Genomic DNA, 12,113 nt, shown 5'->3' with positions numbered 1-12,113 from the left:
TAAACAGTTATTGATAGGAAAGTAGGTTCTAATGCCATAGAGAGTAGGCAGCTGCCCAGCTCTTGTGTTGTTTAGGGCATATTGTAAATATATATGCAAGTTTTTTATCTGGGAACTTAATAACCTAAGGCAGGATAGAAACCCCAGGCCTGGATTTTTAATAATTTTTACTGCTCCATAGATGTTATGTCTTTCCTGAAGTACTAGTCCAGAGCTGATATCAAGAGAGTTCATAGAATGTGTTCTTAGCACCAAGTTCAGATTCCAACTCATACTTTCAAGGCAACCATGGGAAGCTTTTTAAATCCCTATGCCTCTTTTTTTTTATATGCGAAATGAAGTCCCAAGGGCAACATTCACCAATTGTTTATTCATTCATCTAGGAATTATGTGGTGTCTCCAATTCATCTGATACTGATGCAAATGGCATTGAAATAACAGAGACACAACATTTCAGTTTGAATGATCATGGAGGTTGCTTTATTTCTAGGGGAAGGAAGAACAGATACATAACAAAATTAACTTATGAATTAGCATCAGATCCTAATAAAGCAGAAGGCAGTGATGGAGAGAAACTGTCTTCTTGTTAAGAGTGGTGGAGGAGACTTCTGTAGTGAGACATTCTGGTTGGAGAAGTGAATAGAAGGTAGAAGTAGGCTGTGAGAACAATGGAAGACATCCTGAGGAGAAAGAAAGGCATGTGGTAGGAGCCAGATTATCTAAGAAGTGTAGAGCTGTCAGAATGGCTAGAAGTCAGAAGCAAAGGGAAATGTGTTTCTGATACATGAAGTCAGAGTGGTGTAAGGGGGCCAGCTCAGGTAGGGTAAGTTTTGGTGACAGGCAGTCAAATTCAGCCTGAGTATCTATTTGTACCATATGCTAAGGTAAAAATGCCTTATACATTTTGAACAAATTCTTTTTAAAAACTATGTGAGCAGTGACTGCTAACCGTGAGAGAGATAATGGAACCTAACATAGTCACTGTGTGGCCTCTCAGGGAATAATTTACAGTCCTGATAAAGAGAATTAGACACTATAGTAGGGGCATCAGACTTCTAACTTGATAGCAAGGCACTGGAGGGTTTGTAGCAAGAAAGTAGAGCTGTGGTTTACAGCTTTGGACAGAATGGCTTTTGGCTGTAACATTAACCCGCAACTTACTCAAGCAGGGACATTTTGGAGGTTGTTACCATAGGCCAGATGAGACACAATGTGGTCTCAAGGACAAGGAGCAGTGGGTGGCTGAGCATTTGTCTGAAGGATGCTTTTTTTTTTTTTATTTAGAGAATACTTTATTAGTTTTTGTAATCAAACCCACGTAGATAAGACCTTACATATTTAATACAGTGCGTTACCCCTGTACAAATGGAAAAAACTTAAGTTCAACATTTCTAGACCAATATGGCTGTTAATTTCTGTACAGTGCCAACTCAACACAGTAAACGGGGATACTTTTTTCCAAAGTTGACAGCACAGCTAAAGTCTGAAGGATGCTTTTTAAAGTGATACCAGGCTTTGTTTTAGATTGGTTGAGGGGAAGGAGTAAAGAACTGCATTTCTCCCGTTTGTTTGCTCACTCCCTGACTACCATGTCAAAGAGACCAAGTGAGAAAGTAATCCTTGCTGCCCCTGCTGCACTCCTCCATCTACTCTGACTTCCCTTCCTAAGATAACAGTTTTCACTGTGACACCATCCTCTCCAAAACTACTATGGTGTCCTGATGGCTGTGCAACACAGTCCATACAGTGAGAAGTGAGTCTTGATTATCCTGTCTCCACATTCTTCTTTGTACCAGCTCTTCCTGTCCACAGGCAACGCACTAACTACTGAATGGCTGCAAATGTTCAAGTATGACTCACACTCCTAAGACACAGTCTACCTGTGTTGTCTCTTTCTGGCCATCTGTATGTTAGGTCTGTGGTTGGTTTGCCTTTGCAGTAGAGACATTCTGTAACACATGCTCTTTACCCTCTTGGTCTATTCAAAACTCCATGTTTCACTTCTTTAACATGCATGCTGTTTTTACATGCAACCTGATTTTATTTTCAGTTAATGTCATCTCCCCAACCTCACTTTAGAAAAGAAAATACTGTGGTGCATGGTTGAGTACCCTTTGTTAAGTCCAGACTTTGCACTCGGGACCTGTCTGATTTTGAGCATGTGATTTAATATATGTGTCAGTTCACATGGCTGTGAAATGGGGATATTATCATTGCAACAGTAGTTAATATCAAGCAATATATGTTCTGTGTGCCATTCTGTGTTCTGTGCCAACATAGTATTTGAGCCAATTAGATTCCTGCTATATGAGCCCCAGGAAAGATGTCTCTGTATTTTTACTCATTGGTGCAGTCACTGTGCACATATTAAAAAAATGAGGTTAAGATCCATCATTAACCCAGCAGATGTGGTACTATTGTGTTGGCTGGACACATATAGCAAGATACCTTCTTTAAGTACCACTTCCTCACATCCGGAACGTGACACTCATTGCTATCCTGACAGGTTGTTGTGGGGATGCTGTGGTAGTGTGTAAAGCACCTTATACATACATAGCATGTGCTCCATGACACGTGATCATAATAGAAGAGTCCTCTGACACAGTAGTTCCAGAAACGTCCAATCCTCTATAAAAGTAACTGTCCTGTGCCCACCAGCATCAGTATCATCTAGACCTTGTTAGAAATGCAGATTCTCAGGGTAGCCCCAGGCCTGCTAAATCTAGAACTGTGAAGGGGGGGCATGGTGATTCTGAAATGCCCTGGCATGAAGAAATTACTGTCTTATATGAGACAGAGGCTAGAACATGAGGCTCTGAGGGTCATCAGAACAAAACTGCATTCAATTCCAGGGAGCAGCCTTTCTTTTTCTGGTGGCATTATAATGAAAGACATGAGGTCCCATCAATGTTTCTAGAAGTACCAGAAAAGAAGAAACCCAAGTTACTCCATAATATTGTTTAGAGTCAGCAACTCTGGGTTCCTTATAACTCCAGAGCTGATGGGAACACAGAAGAATTGGAAAAGAACGGACTCACAGTGATAGCAGGCCACCGAATCCAGTCACTCGTTCATGTTGGGAGTATGTACATTCAGGATGAGCCACTGGAAGCATCAGTTAAGTTTTAAGCATACAGGCTCATATAGGGACAATTCCAGTCAGACAGATAAGATGTGAAATGATTTAGTATATCTAATTTTAATGTAAGGTGTTGACACATTTGTAAATACAGCTGAAGTTAGCGCGAATGATTTCATGAAATTTGGAAATATTGTGAAGAGCTGTGTAATCCGACATGGTATTAAAGTCTGAGTACACTTAAATATCTCTATATGCAGGGGGAGGGAGAGCACAGCCACATTTATATTTAGTTATCAGCTTCTTTTCTATATACCACGTTTGTCTTTTTTTTCTCTTTGGGCACATTGTATGACATGGGGAAATATATCTCTTTGACAGAGCAATTCAAACAGAATTGAGATGAAACCACTTATTGTTTATTATCCAGACCTCTGTTTCTCTCCCCACCACCTGCTTCTTGTCCTCTATGTCGCTCATTGTCATGCCTGGAGGAGACAGGATGGACAGGATAAAACTGCAGGCAGTGCCTTGAGCAGCCAGTCTGCAGCCCTGAAAGAATGGGGTGTATAAGAGATTCTTTGGGACTAGACAAGTCAAATGCTAAAATTACTCTGATAGTGGTCCATGGAAGATGCCTCAGTGGGTAAAGTGCTTGCTATACAAGCATATGAACCTGAATTCAGATCCCAAACATGTACAATCCAAGCATGGCAGCATGTGCCTATAATCTCAGCATTGGGAGGAAGAGGCAGGAGGGTACTAGGAACTCTCTGGCTGGTCAGCCAACTGGTCAGTTCAAGGAGAGATCCCATCTCAAAACAACAAGGTGGTTGATAAAGACAAACCATGTCCACTTCTGGCCTACACATGCACATACATGCACACATACATGCACATATATACAGAGAGGCACACACATACACACACACTCACACAGAGAGAGACAGACACATACACACACTCACACGCACACACACAGATTGTCTTGGTAGCTATCTCAGACTTTGGAGTCTCTTGGTACATGTTTAGGGAGGACAGAGACTATGAAAAGCAAGCATCTTCTTTTCAAAGAGATGTTTTTGAAAAAGTATGCTAACTGGAGATAAATTAGCACGATGTCAGAACTAGGTAAGTACCAAAACATCTGTTCTTACTTGTCAATTTCAGCTGACTGTTCTCTGTACCCACTTGTAACTGAAATAAGTTAGATCTTTGCTTCATAGCATATGTTATTCATTTCAGCATAGCACTGTGTTGATCAGAGTCAGAAGCTTGGGCACCAATGGCATGATTTCCTTTGGGCTATTTTATCTTCTGTGACCTTCCTCTCTTCTGGTTAGTCAACCACTACCAAATCATCAAAAGGAATGAGCAGAGGAGGGCAGAGAAGGCAGTCACATGGGTCTTTCCATAAGGGGACTATTCTGCAGGACTGGTTACTGTTTAAAGTCCTGGATTTCAGAGTCATGCATGGTTGGTAAGATCTGTATTAAAAAGGACCATTTGAGTTGGGTGAGCAGAAAGCACAAGTACCCAGAAGGAAAACAAAGACTGCAAGACCCAGAGTGCATATCACTGCTATCTACCCTGTTATCCTCCCGCACTAGGCTAGAGTTACTCCATACTTGTTTCTCTCTCATTCTGGCTGCTTCTGAGAAGTTTCAAAGGAAGGTAAGCAGAGCCCCTCCAACCCCCTTCACATGCTTCCAGTGTAGAACAGTTCTGCATTTCTGTTCTGCTCATCCTGGGCAAAGGCCCATTCTGAGAAGAGCAGCAGGCCTCCCTGCCCTCGCCCAAGGATGTCGCATGGCTGTGCTCACAAGTCTTCCGCCATCAGTCAGCTGGACATGTGCTTCTTGAATGAATTCTTTGGGAGTTTTGCCATAAATATTTTTCTTGGTGTCTGCTTCCCAAATTGTGTTGCTTTTCTGCCAGGGAAGCCACAGCTGGTGTGTGCTGACAGTTTTCTTCCTCATTCCTACAGGCAGCACAAGGCGGTAGCCACAGGACCCTGCTCTACGGGCATGCAATTCTCCTGCGGCACTCCTTCAGTGGAATGGTAAGGACATGGAGATGACAGCTTTCACCATTCATGAGGAAGAAAGGATGAGCACCGAGAGCAGTTCAGAATATAAATAATTCAACCCATTGTTGTCCTCTTATCACTTCCCTCAAGTTCCAGCAATTTCTGTTTGCTGAGTATGTGACCCACTGAGTGAGGAAAAGAGCTGTTCGTTTTCTTTAAAATTCAGCAAGTGTAACCCCACCATGTACAGTACTTTCACATACTGGGTACCCAGTAAATATTTCTTGAATGCATGACTGATCAAATGAACTGTGGAGTAATTGATTTATTTAGTCTACAAAGAAAAAAAATCAAATGGGAATTGTGTGACATTTCTCTACTTTGTACACAGCTAAAGAAATGGAGTCATGTCCAGGGCCTTCAGTCCTTGGAAGAATTTGACGGTATTATGCTAATCCAGTGGCAGGGGGAAGATAATGGATGAGGCAATCACAGAAAACTGGTCCAGGCTATAACTAATCAGGGATTTAAAACCAGAATACTAGAATAGGAAGAATTCAGCCTAACTTGGAAAACAAGAGCTTGGAATGAAAACCATGCAATAATATAATAAATATAACTTGGAAAATGCATATGCTACCAATGTTTTGCAGAGAGTTATTAAGAATGTTGTGATGTCAATTTAGTGTAAAGTGAACTGACTCTAACAGTATTTTCTGTTAACTCCCAAGTACATAATCTTCGAATGCCATTGGTATAAGGAAGAATGGTCATTTTCTAACCCTAATAAAACTGATATGCTAAATGGGCAAACATGAGGACCTGAGTTCAGAGCCCCAGCACTCACCTAAAGAGTTGGCATGGCAACATATGACCTTAGCAGTGGGATGGGAATAGGGAGGCTGATGCTTATTTTCACGCACTTACACATGTTCTTCATGAGAAGTTCTTCTCCAAGCTTGGACTATCAAATTGTGGCGTGATCAGCAGCTGCTTCTTGAATAATTGATTTGCTGCAGCATATTTTGTCTGAACGCTGCTGGTACAGCGTTGACCTTTCAGACTGAACACTCACTGCTTTAGTCCTTCATGGTGAAGGGCAGAACAAAACTGTATCTAAGTACTGGGGCAGGTTTGACTGGGGAACCATTTTACTGGCATTCTCTGGACAGGAGAGGTGATCACCTTTTAGAATCTGTTGCTCATGTAGAGAGCAAATGAGACCCTAAAATGTGTTTTTCTACCCAGATAGAATACATAAGTCTTGAACCAGTATACCCCCCAGGGCTCTCAAAACTAGCAGCTAGCAGCTTGGTAGAGATGTTCAATTCACTCAAGGAAATTAAAAAAAAAAAACAAACCACTCCATATTAACATAAACTCTGCGTTGGCTTTTTAAAAGTGGCTTCGGAATAAAGCCTACGAAATAAGACATTTTATAATGTGATAATTTTCCACCCGCTGCCAGACATCTAGAAGTGCGCCTGTGCTTCTTTCCCTCGCACTCTAATTCCAGCCTATACCACTGTGCCATTAGCAAAGAAGCCAAGGAAAAGGCCCCGGTTTGTTTCCTTTGTTAAGCTGCTTTTAAAAACATTCTAAAAGTTTCACCTGCATATCTCTTATCAAAATCCACAGAAAGGGATAAATGTTATTTTGAGAGGTTAAAAAAACTCAGGAGATTTAAAACAAATAAAACTAGTAGCAGTAGCAGTTAATACGGCACCATGGCCAGGGGAATTCCCACAGGGGCCCATCCCCTAGATCAGTGGTTCTCAGTGGGCCACAACCCCTTGGGGTCAAATGGCATTTTCATGGCAGTTGCTGAAGACCATTCAAAAACACAGATATTTATATTATGATTCACAACAGTAGCATATTTGTAGTTATGAAGTAGCAATAAAGTAATTTTATGATGGCGATCACAACAGGAGCAACTGTATCAAAGGGTCACACATTGAAGGTTGAGAACCACTGCCCTAGATGAAGATCTACAGGTGGCTAATGACTGCTAAGTGAGAAAAACTGATCTGGTCAAAGAACAAAGTCCCACATTGGCAGTCTAACCCCAAGTCCTGGACACATGGACTCAGTAAATTATATATGCATGTCCGGGGAGGGTGTGTGCATGCATGTATACATGCAAGCATGCATACATATATATATATATATATGTGTGTGTGTGTGTGTGTGTGTGTGTGTGTGTGTGTGTGTGTGTGTAACCAAAATAATAGAAGAAGAGGTCATGAATTTAGAAGGCCATGTGGAAAGACTTGGAGGGGGAGGGGCAGGAATGAAACACATGCAGTACTTATGTATGAAGTTCTTAACAAATATTAATTAGAAGAAGTGGAGGGGACTATCTGATTTCCCAGCCTCTTCCATCCACCTTACTTATCCAAGCACTATTTTTATAATTATTCCAATGGAATTCGTTCTAATAGTGTGTTACACATTAAAGTATTGTGTACGTGTCAATTATACAAATGTGCTCTTTTATGTGACTTCTAGGCTTACCATCTTATAAAAATAAAGTTATTTGCTATGTCCACGTTCTTCATCAGTACTCTTAATGGCACAGTAGTTCCTAAAACAGAAGAACCAACATTGATCCAGCTGCTTCTTCACTGCTGGTCACTACTGTTCCATTTATATTGTTCTTGAGTTCAAGGTATTAAAAGTTTCTTGGAATACCTTTCAACTAAAATGTATTGAATATTGCAATTTTACTGTCTAGAATCCTAGAAACTACTAAACCATAAGATCAGCGTGTCTTTGAGATTTTAGATTTAAGACAAAAAAATTTTCCAAAAGGATAATGTCAGTTAACTTTCCAATGTGGAACCTCCCCCGACCCCTTTTTGCAATCAGTGAGAGGTTATCTAGTGGTAGTGCCAGAAACTGGTGAAAGGGTGTGACTCCTAGCAAGTGCTCATGTGCTCTTACTCCACAGTATCTAACGTGCTTGACCACGTCAAGATCCCAGACGGATAAACTTGCCTTTGATGTAGGTCTGCGGGAACATGCCACAGGTAAGTTGCCATTCCCAGTCTCGGTCTGGTGGGGTCTGATGCTAAGAATTTTTGAGAGAGATGCTGAACATGTCACCCATTTGGAATTGTACATCAGCAAGGTCAAAAATATAAAACTGATTTAAACCCTCTGAGGCTGAATCGAGGGAAGCTGTGTGAAGCATGAAAACCTGGGTACTCAGGCAGGGGCGGTGTGATGTTTGAAGCCTGAGAGCTGAAACTGCTCTAATGGATTACTACTGTAAATAGACAGTTTGGTTCGTGGGGACTGAAGGTATGAGTAACTGCTAAGGCAACAAATAAAAATGACTTCATAATAGTGAAACACGGCGTTTAGAGACCTGGGACCTTTGTATTCTGCAAACAAGCCATTCTCAAACCAGCTTCCCTCGTGTCAGCGATGCCCACCAGCCTGTTTGATCCTCCCAGCGCATCTCCAGTATTCTTACTGTATATTTTTCTACAGGTTTACTTAGGTTATTACTTAAAATACCTCATATAAAACTTAACTCTGTAGGGGAGAGATGTTGTGGGTTTTACTTTTTGGCAGAAAGTAAATATATCAACAACAACCAAAAAGCCTGATTGTCAGATAATTGAAAAAACGATGATAAAATGTCAGTATGCTAGATCTAAACTTAAGACTTTTGTGATAGAATTAGTTCAAAAGAGAGGTTTTTTCCTTAAATTTCACAATGAATAATCCAATGTCATTTGTCTTCTTCAAAGTATCAAATACATTGGAAACCACTCCTATTCTGCATATACAAGTATGCAAATAAAGTAATTATATACATACATACATACATACATACATGCATGCATACATACATACATACATACATACATACATACATATACATATAATCATCCAGACAGAGTGGTACATGCCTCTGATAATGGTACTATGGAGGCTGATAAAGGAGAATTATGAGTTCAAGGTCACCATGGGCTACCTAGTAGGTTTAAGGCTAGTCTAAGCTACATAGCAAATTCCTTTTAGAAGTGGGTACCAAGACAGGTGGTAGCCAAAATGATACCAGCTCTCTCTGGAATCCAGAAATAAAGGACAGATGCCCAGGAAAGCTATTTTAAAAGCTACACTACCAAGAAAATACCGGTTTCCTGGGGGATATTCTGAAGACCAACAGAGCAGATAGAAGTTGAAACAAGACATATTTCACTTTGGTGAAGGATAATGCTTTGTTAAGCATCAGAGGAACAGTTAGACAAGACACAGCATGCTCTCTGTGGCTGGAAACATGTATGGACAATTGGAGCATCTGTCAAGAGCACTGCATATAGAATTTCTGCTCTGGATAGGTAATGGAATCGGTAATTCCATTACCGATTAGGAGGTATGGTTACCAGCAACAGAAACAGATTTGGATGACTTCAAGACAAATAAGGATTTGCTGGCAGGATACTGAGTAGAATCAGACTACAATCAGGGTTTCAAAAGTAACCAGGCTGTGGTAAGAGAGACCATGGAAGTAAGATCACTGTGGGAACTCAGAAATTGTGTTTGAAATATAGTTCCTCGAATTATGGCATCTCCCACTAACAAAATGGCCGTTCTGATGTTACACCTCCAAAGAAAGAAGTCTATGCTATTGTTCTAAAATGAGGCCAGCTTATCAACCAAGGATTCAGATCTCTGATTTTGTGATGACCAGGAAACGAGCAGAATCCTATGCATGTGCCCCCACTGGTTCCGTGGTCTACACAGAAGTGTCCTCTCCCATTGTATGCAGAAAAAGCTAGGGCTTATCTCTGACTGTTGTGACCTTGCCCCATCCCTAAAATAAGATTGTGTGTGAATTATATTTGGGGTTTCTTTGTTTTCAGCTTATGTGTCTTTCTTCAAGTATAATTTCCTCTAAAAATGTTGTCAATCTTGGCTAAAAATTACAAATTGAGTGAAATGTCACTGTATGAATGTGAGTTGGCCTCTCTGTATAAGCCAGATGCCAATCTTGGAGCATACAATGAGAAAAATCATATATAGTCCTTCTATTTATAAAGCAGTGAAATGGTGTTATATTTTCTGAAAGTTGGGAAAGGATGGAGAAATACCAAATTCTGGAAAAGAGTTCAGAAAATGTACTTAATGCACTATTGGAGCCTCTAATGAAAAGGAGCAGAAGTGGATTCTGGTAGTCATTTCAGAAGGTGCTTTCTGAGTCCCTGGAAACAGAATTTGTAGGAACTTGGGAGACAGCAGACCTAGTAGCTACAGTAGCCGGGCCAGGTTCAAACAGGCTCCTCAGAAGCTGACATGTGTGTAGATCATATTCTCCTTGTCTGAAGAATGCACTGGCTTCCACCATTAACAACTGGGGTTTTCTGGGATGAGACCTGTCATGAAGAGGGGTCACACGGAATCTGCCAGGGTAGAATCCTAGTTCTTTAGCACGCAGTCCTGTAAATGTTCTTTAGCACAGAAACCCCTTTGGAGTTAGGAAGAAGCAGGCTGAGCCTTAGCTGTGCTGGATGTCAAGGAGAACATGTGAAGAAATAGATTAGGGTTGGATGTTTTACCCGAAGTCTGATTTGTTTTTTAACCTACACACTGGTAAATTTCTGGCTTTAACAGACTGAATAATCAGTGTACGCGTGAGTCTGCTTGCTCAGTTCTTCACACCTTTAAGGTTTTGATTTCAGTATTTGGGCATACATTTAGAATTCAGATTTATGAAGAAACGGATGTAAAAATGGCATCGTACACATTCTGCAAGTGCTGCCTTGCATTTTGGAGCCAGTGACTGGTTGGTCCACACGGAGTACAGGGAACAGCTCCAGTGACAAGAGAAGTGGCAGGAAAGCATCCCTCTGTCTTTTGTGGATTCCCTTTGTGATGCTCTTCCTGCCGGAAGCCCTCTCATGGACCCCAGAGTTTATACTCATCACTCTTCACTCTTAGTGTAAAGGTCATATTCTTTTATAACGCATTTTAAATTTTAATCAAACACCTACACATAATTTTAAAAGATAAATGGTACTCTGATGTTTATTAAAAATATGTGCTCCTGCCTCTAGGCCCTGCCTCGGGCATCTGTGTTTGGTTCTTCTAGTATTGCTTGCTGTTGTTTATGGAAATATGTATATACTGCCATTTCATTATTCTTTCTAGACTAGGTTTATCTACTCGTGCTTTGATAAAGTTTTATTGTTACGCTGCACTCTTCACCGTTCGTCCTCCTTCCTTACATTTTCAGCATGTTCGTATCTGTTTTTACATAAAAGCCAAAGCGATAACTACATTGATATAACTACTGTCACATATTTGTAAATAACCTGCACGGTGCACTGTAGTCAAGTTTATTTTATTGCTTTAAGGCTTTGTACTAATTTGTTTTGTCTTCTGTGATTAAACCGTGGATTCACTTCCAAGCTTTCCCATTGACCAAGAATGTCCCCAGCTTATTAGGTTCGGTCACATTATCTCTTCATATTCTTTTTTTTTTTTTTTTTAAATTATAGTTTTTTTTTTATTTTTTTTTTATTAACTTGAGTATTTCTTATATACATTTCGAGTGTTATTCCCTTTCCCGGTTTCCGGGCAAACATCCCCCTCCCCCCTCTCCTTCCTTATGGGTGTTCCCCTCCCAACCCTCCCCCTATTGCCGCCCTCCCCCCATAGACTAGTTCACTGGGGGTTCAGTCTTAGCAGGACCCAGGGCTTCCCCTTCCACTGGTGCTCTTACTAGGATATTCATTGCTACCTATGGGGTCAGAGTCCAGGGTCAGTCCATGTATAGTCTTTAGGTAGTGGCTTAGTCCCTGGAAGCTCTGGTTGCTTGGCATTGTTGTACTTTTGGGGTCTCGAGCCCCTTCAAGCTCTTCCAGTTCTTTCTCTGATTCCTTCAATAGGGGACCTATTCTCAGTTCAGTGGTTTGCTGCTGGCATTCGCCTCTATATTTGCTGTATTCTGGCTGTGTCTCTCAGGAGCGATCTACATCCGGCTCCTGT

The 12,113-nt window shown here is 41.0% G+C and overlaps 1 protein-coding gene across 3 annotated transcripts in view; it reads left to right on the top strand.

Moving 5' to 3' along the window:
• The window catches only part of Ryr3 (ryanodine receptor 3), a 553,860-nt gene that overhangs the window by 216,126 nt on the left and 325,621 nt on the right, over nucleotides 1-12,113 (top strand). For all 3 annotated transcript variants that reach the window (XR_015684544.1, XR_015684543.1, XM_087655160.1), the window contains exons 4-5: nucleotides 5,067-5,141; nucleotides 8,062-8,140. Coding sequence is in view for 1 of the 3 variants with exons in the window: in XM_087655160.1 (XP_087511286.1) it covers nucleotides 5,067-5,141; nucleotides 8,062-8,140 (154 nt within the window). In the remaining 2 variants the exon portion in view is untranslated. The remainder of the gene's footprint in view (nucleotides 1-5,066; nucleotides 5,142-8,061; nucleotides 8,141-12,113) is intronic.

Source organism: Rattus norvegicus, chromosome 3 (genome assembly GCF_021556685.1).
Source record: "Rattus norvegicus strain SHRSP/BbbUtx chromosome 3, alternate assembly SHRSP_T2T, whole genome shotgun sequence".
Classification (NCBI taxonomy): Eukaryota; Metazoa; Chordata; class Mammalia; order Rodentia; family Muridae; genus Rattus; species Rattus norvegicus.
Note: the sequence above shows the minus strand (reverse complement) of the source record. Positions and strands in the feature narration are given on the sequence as shown.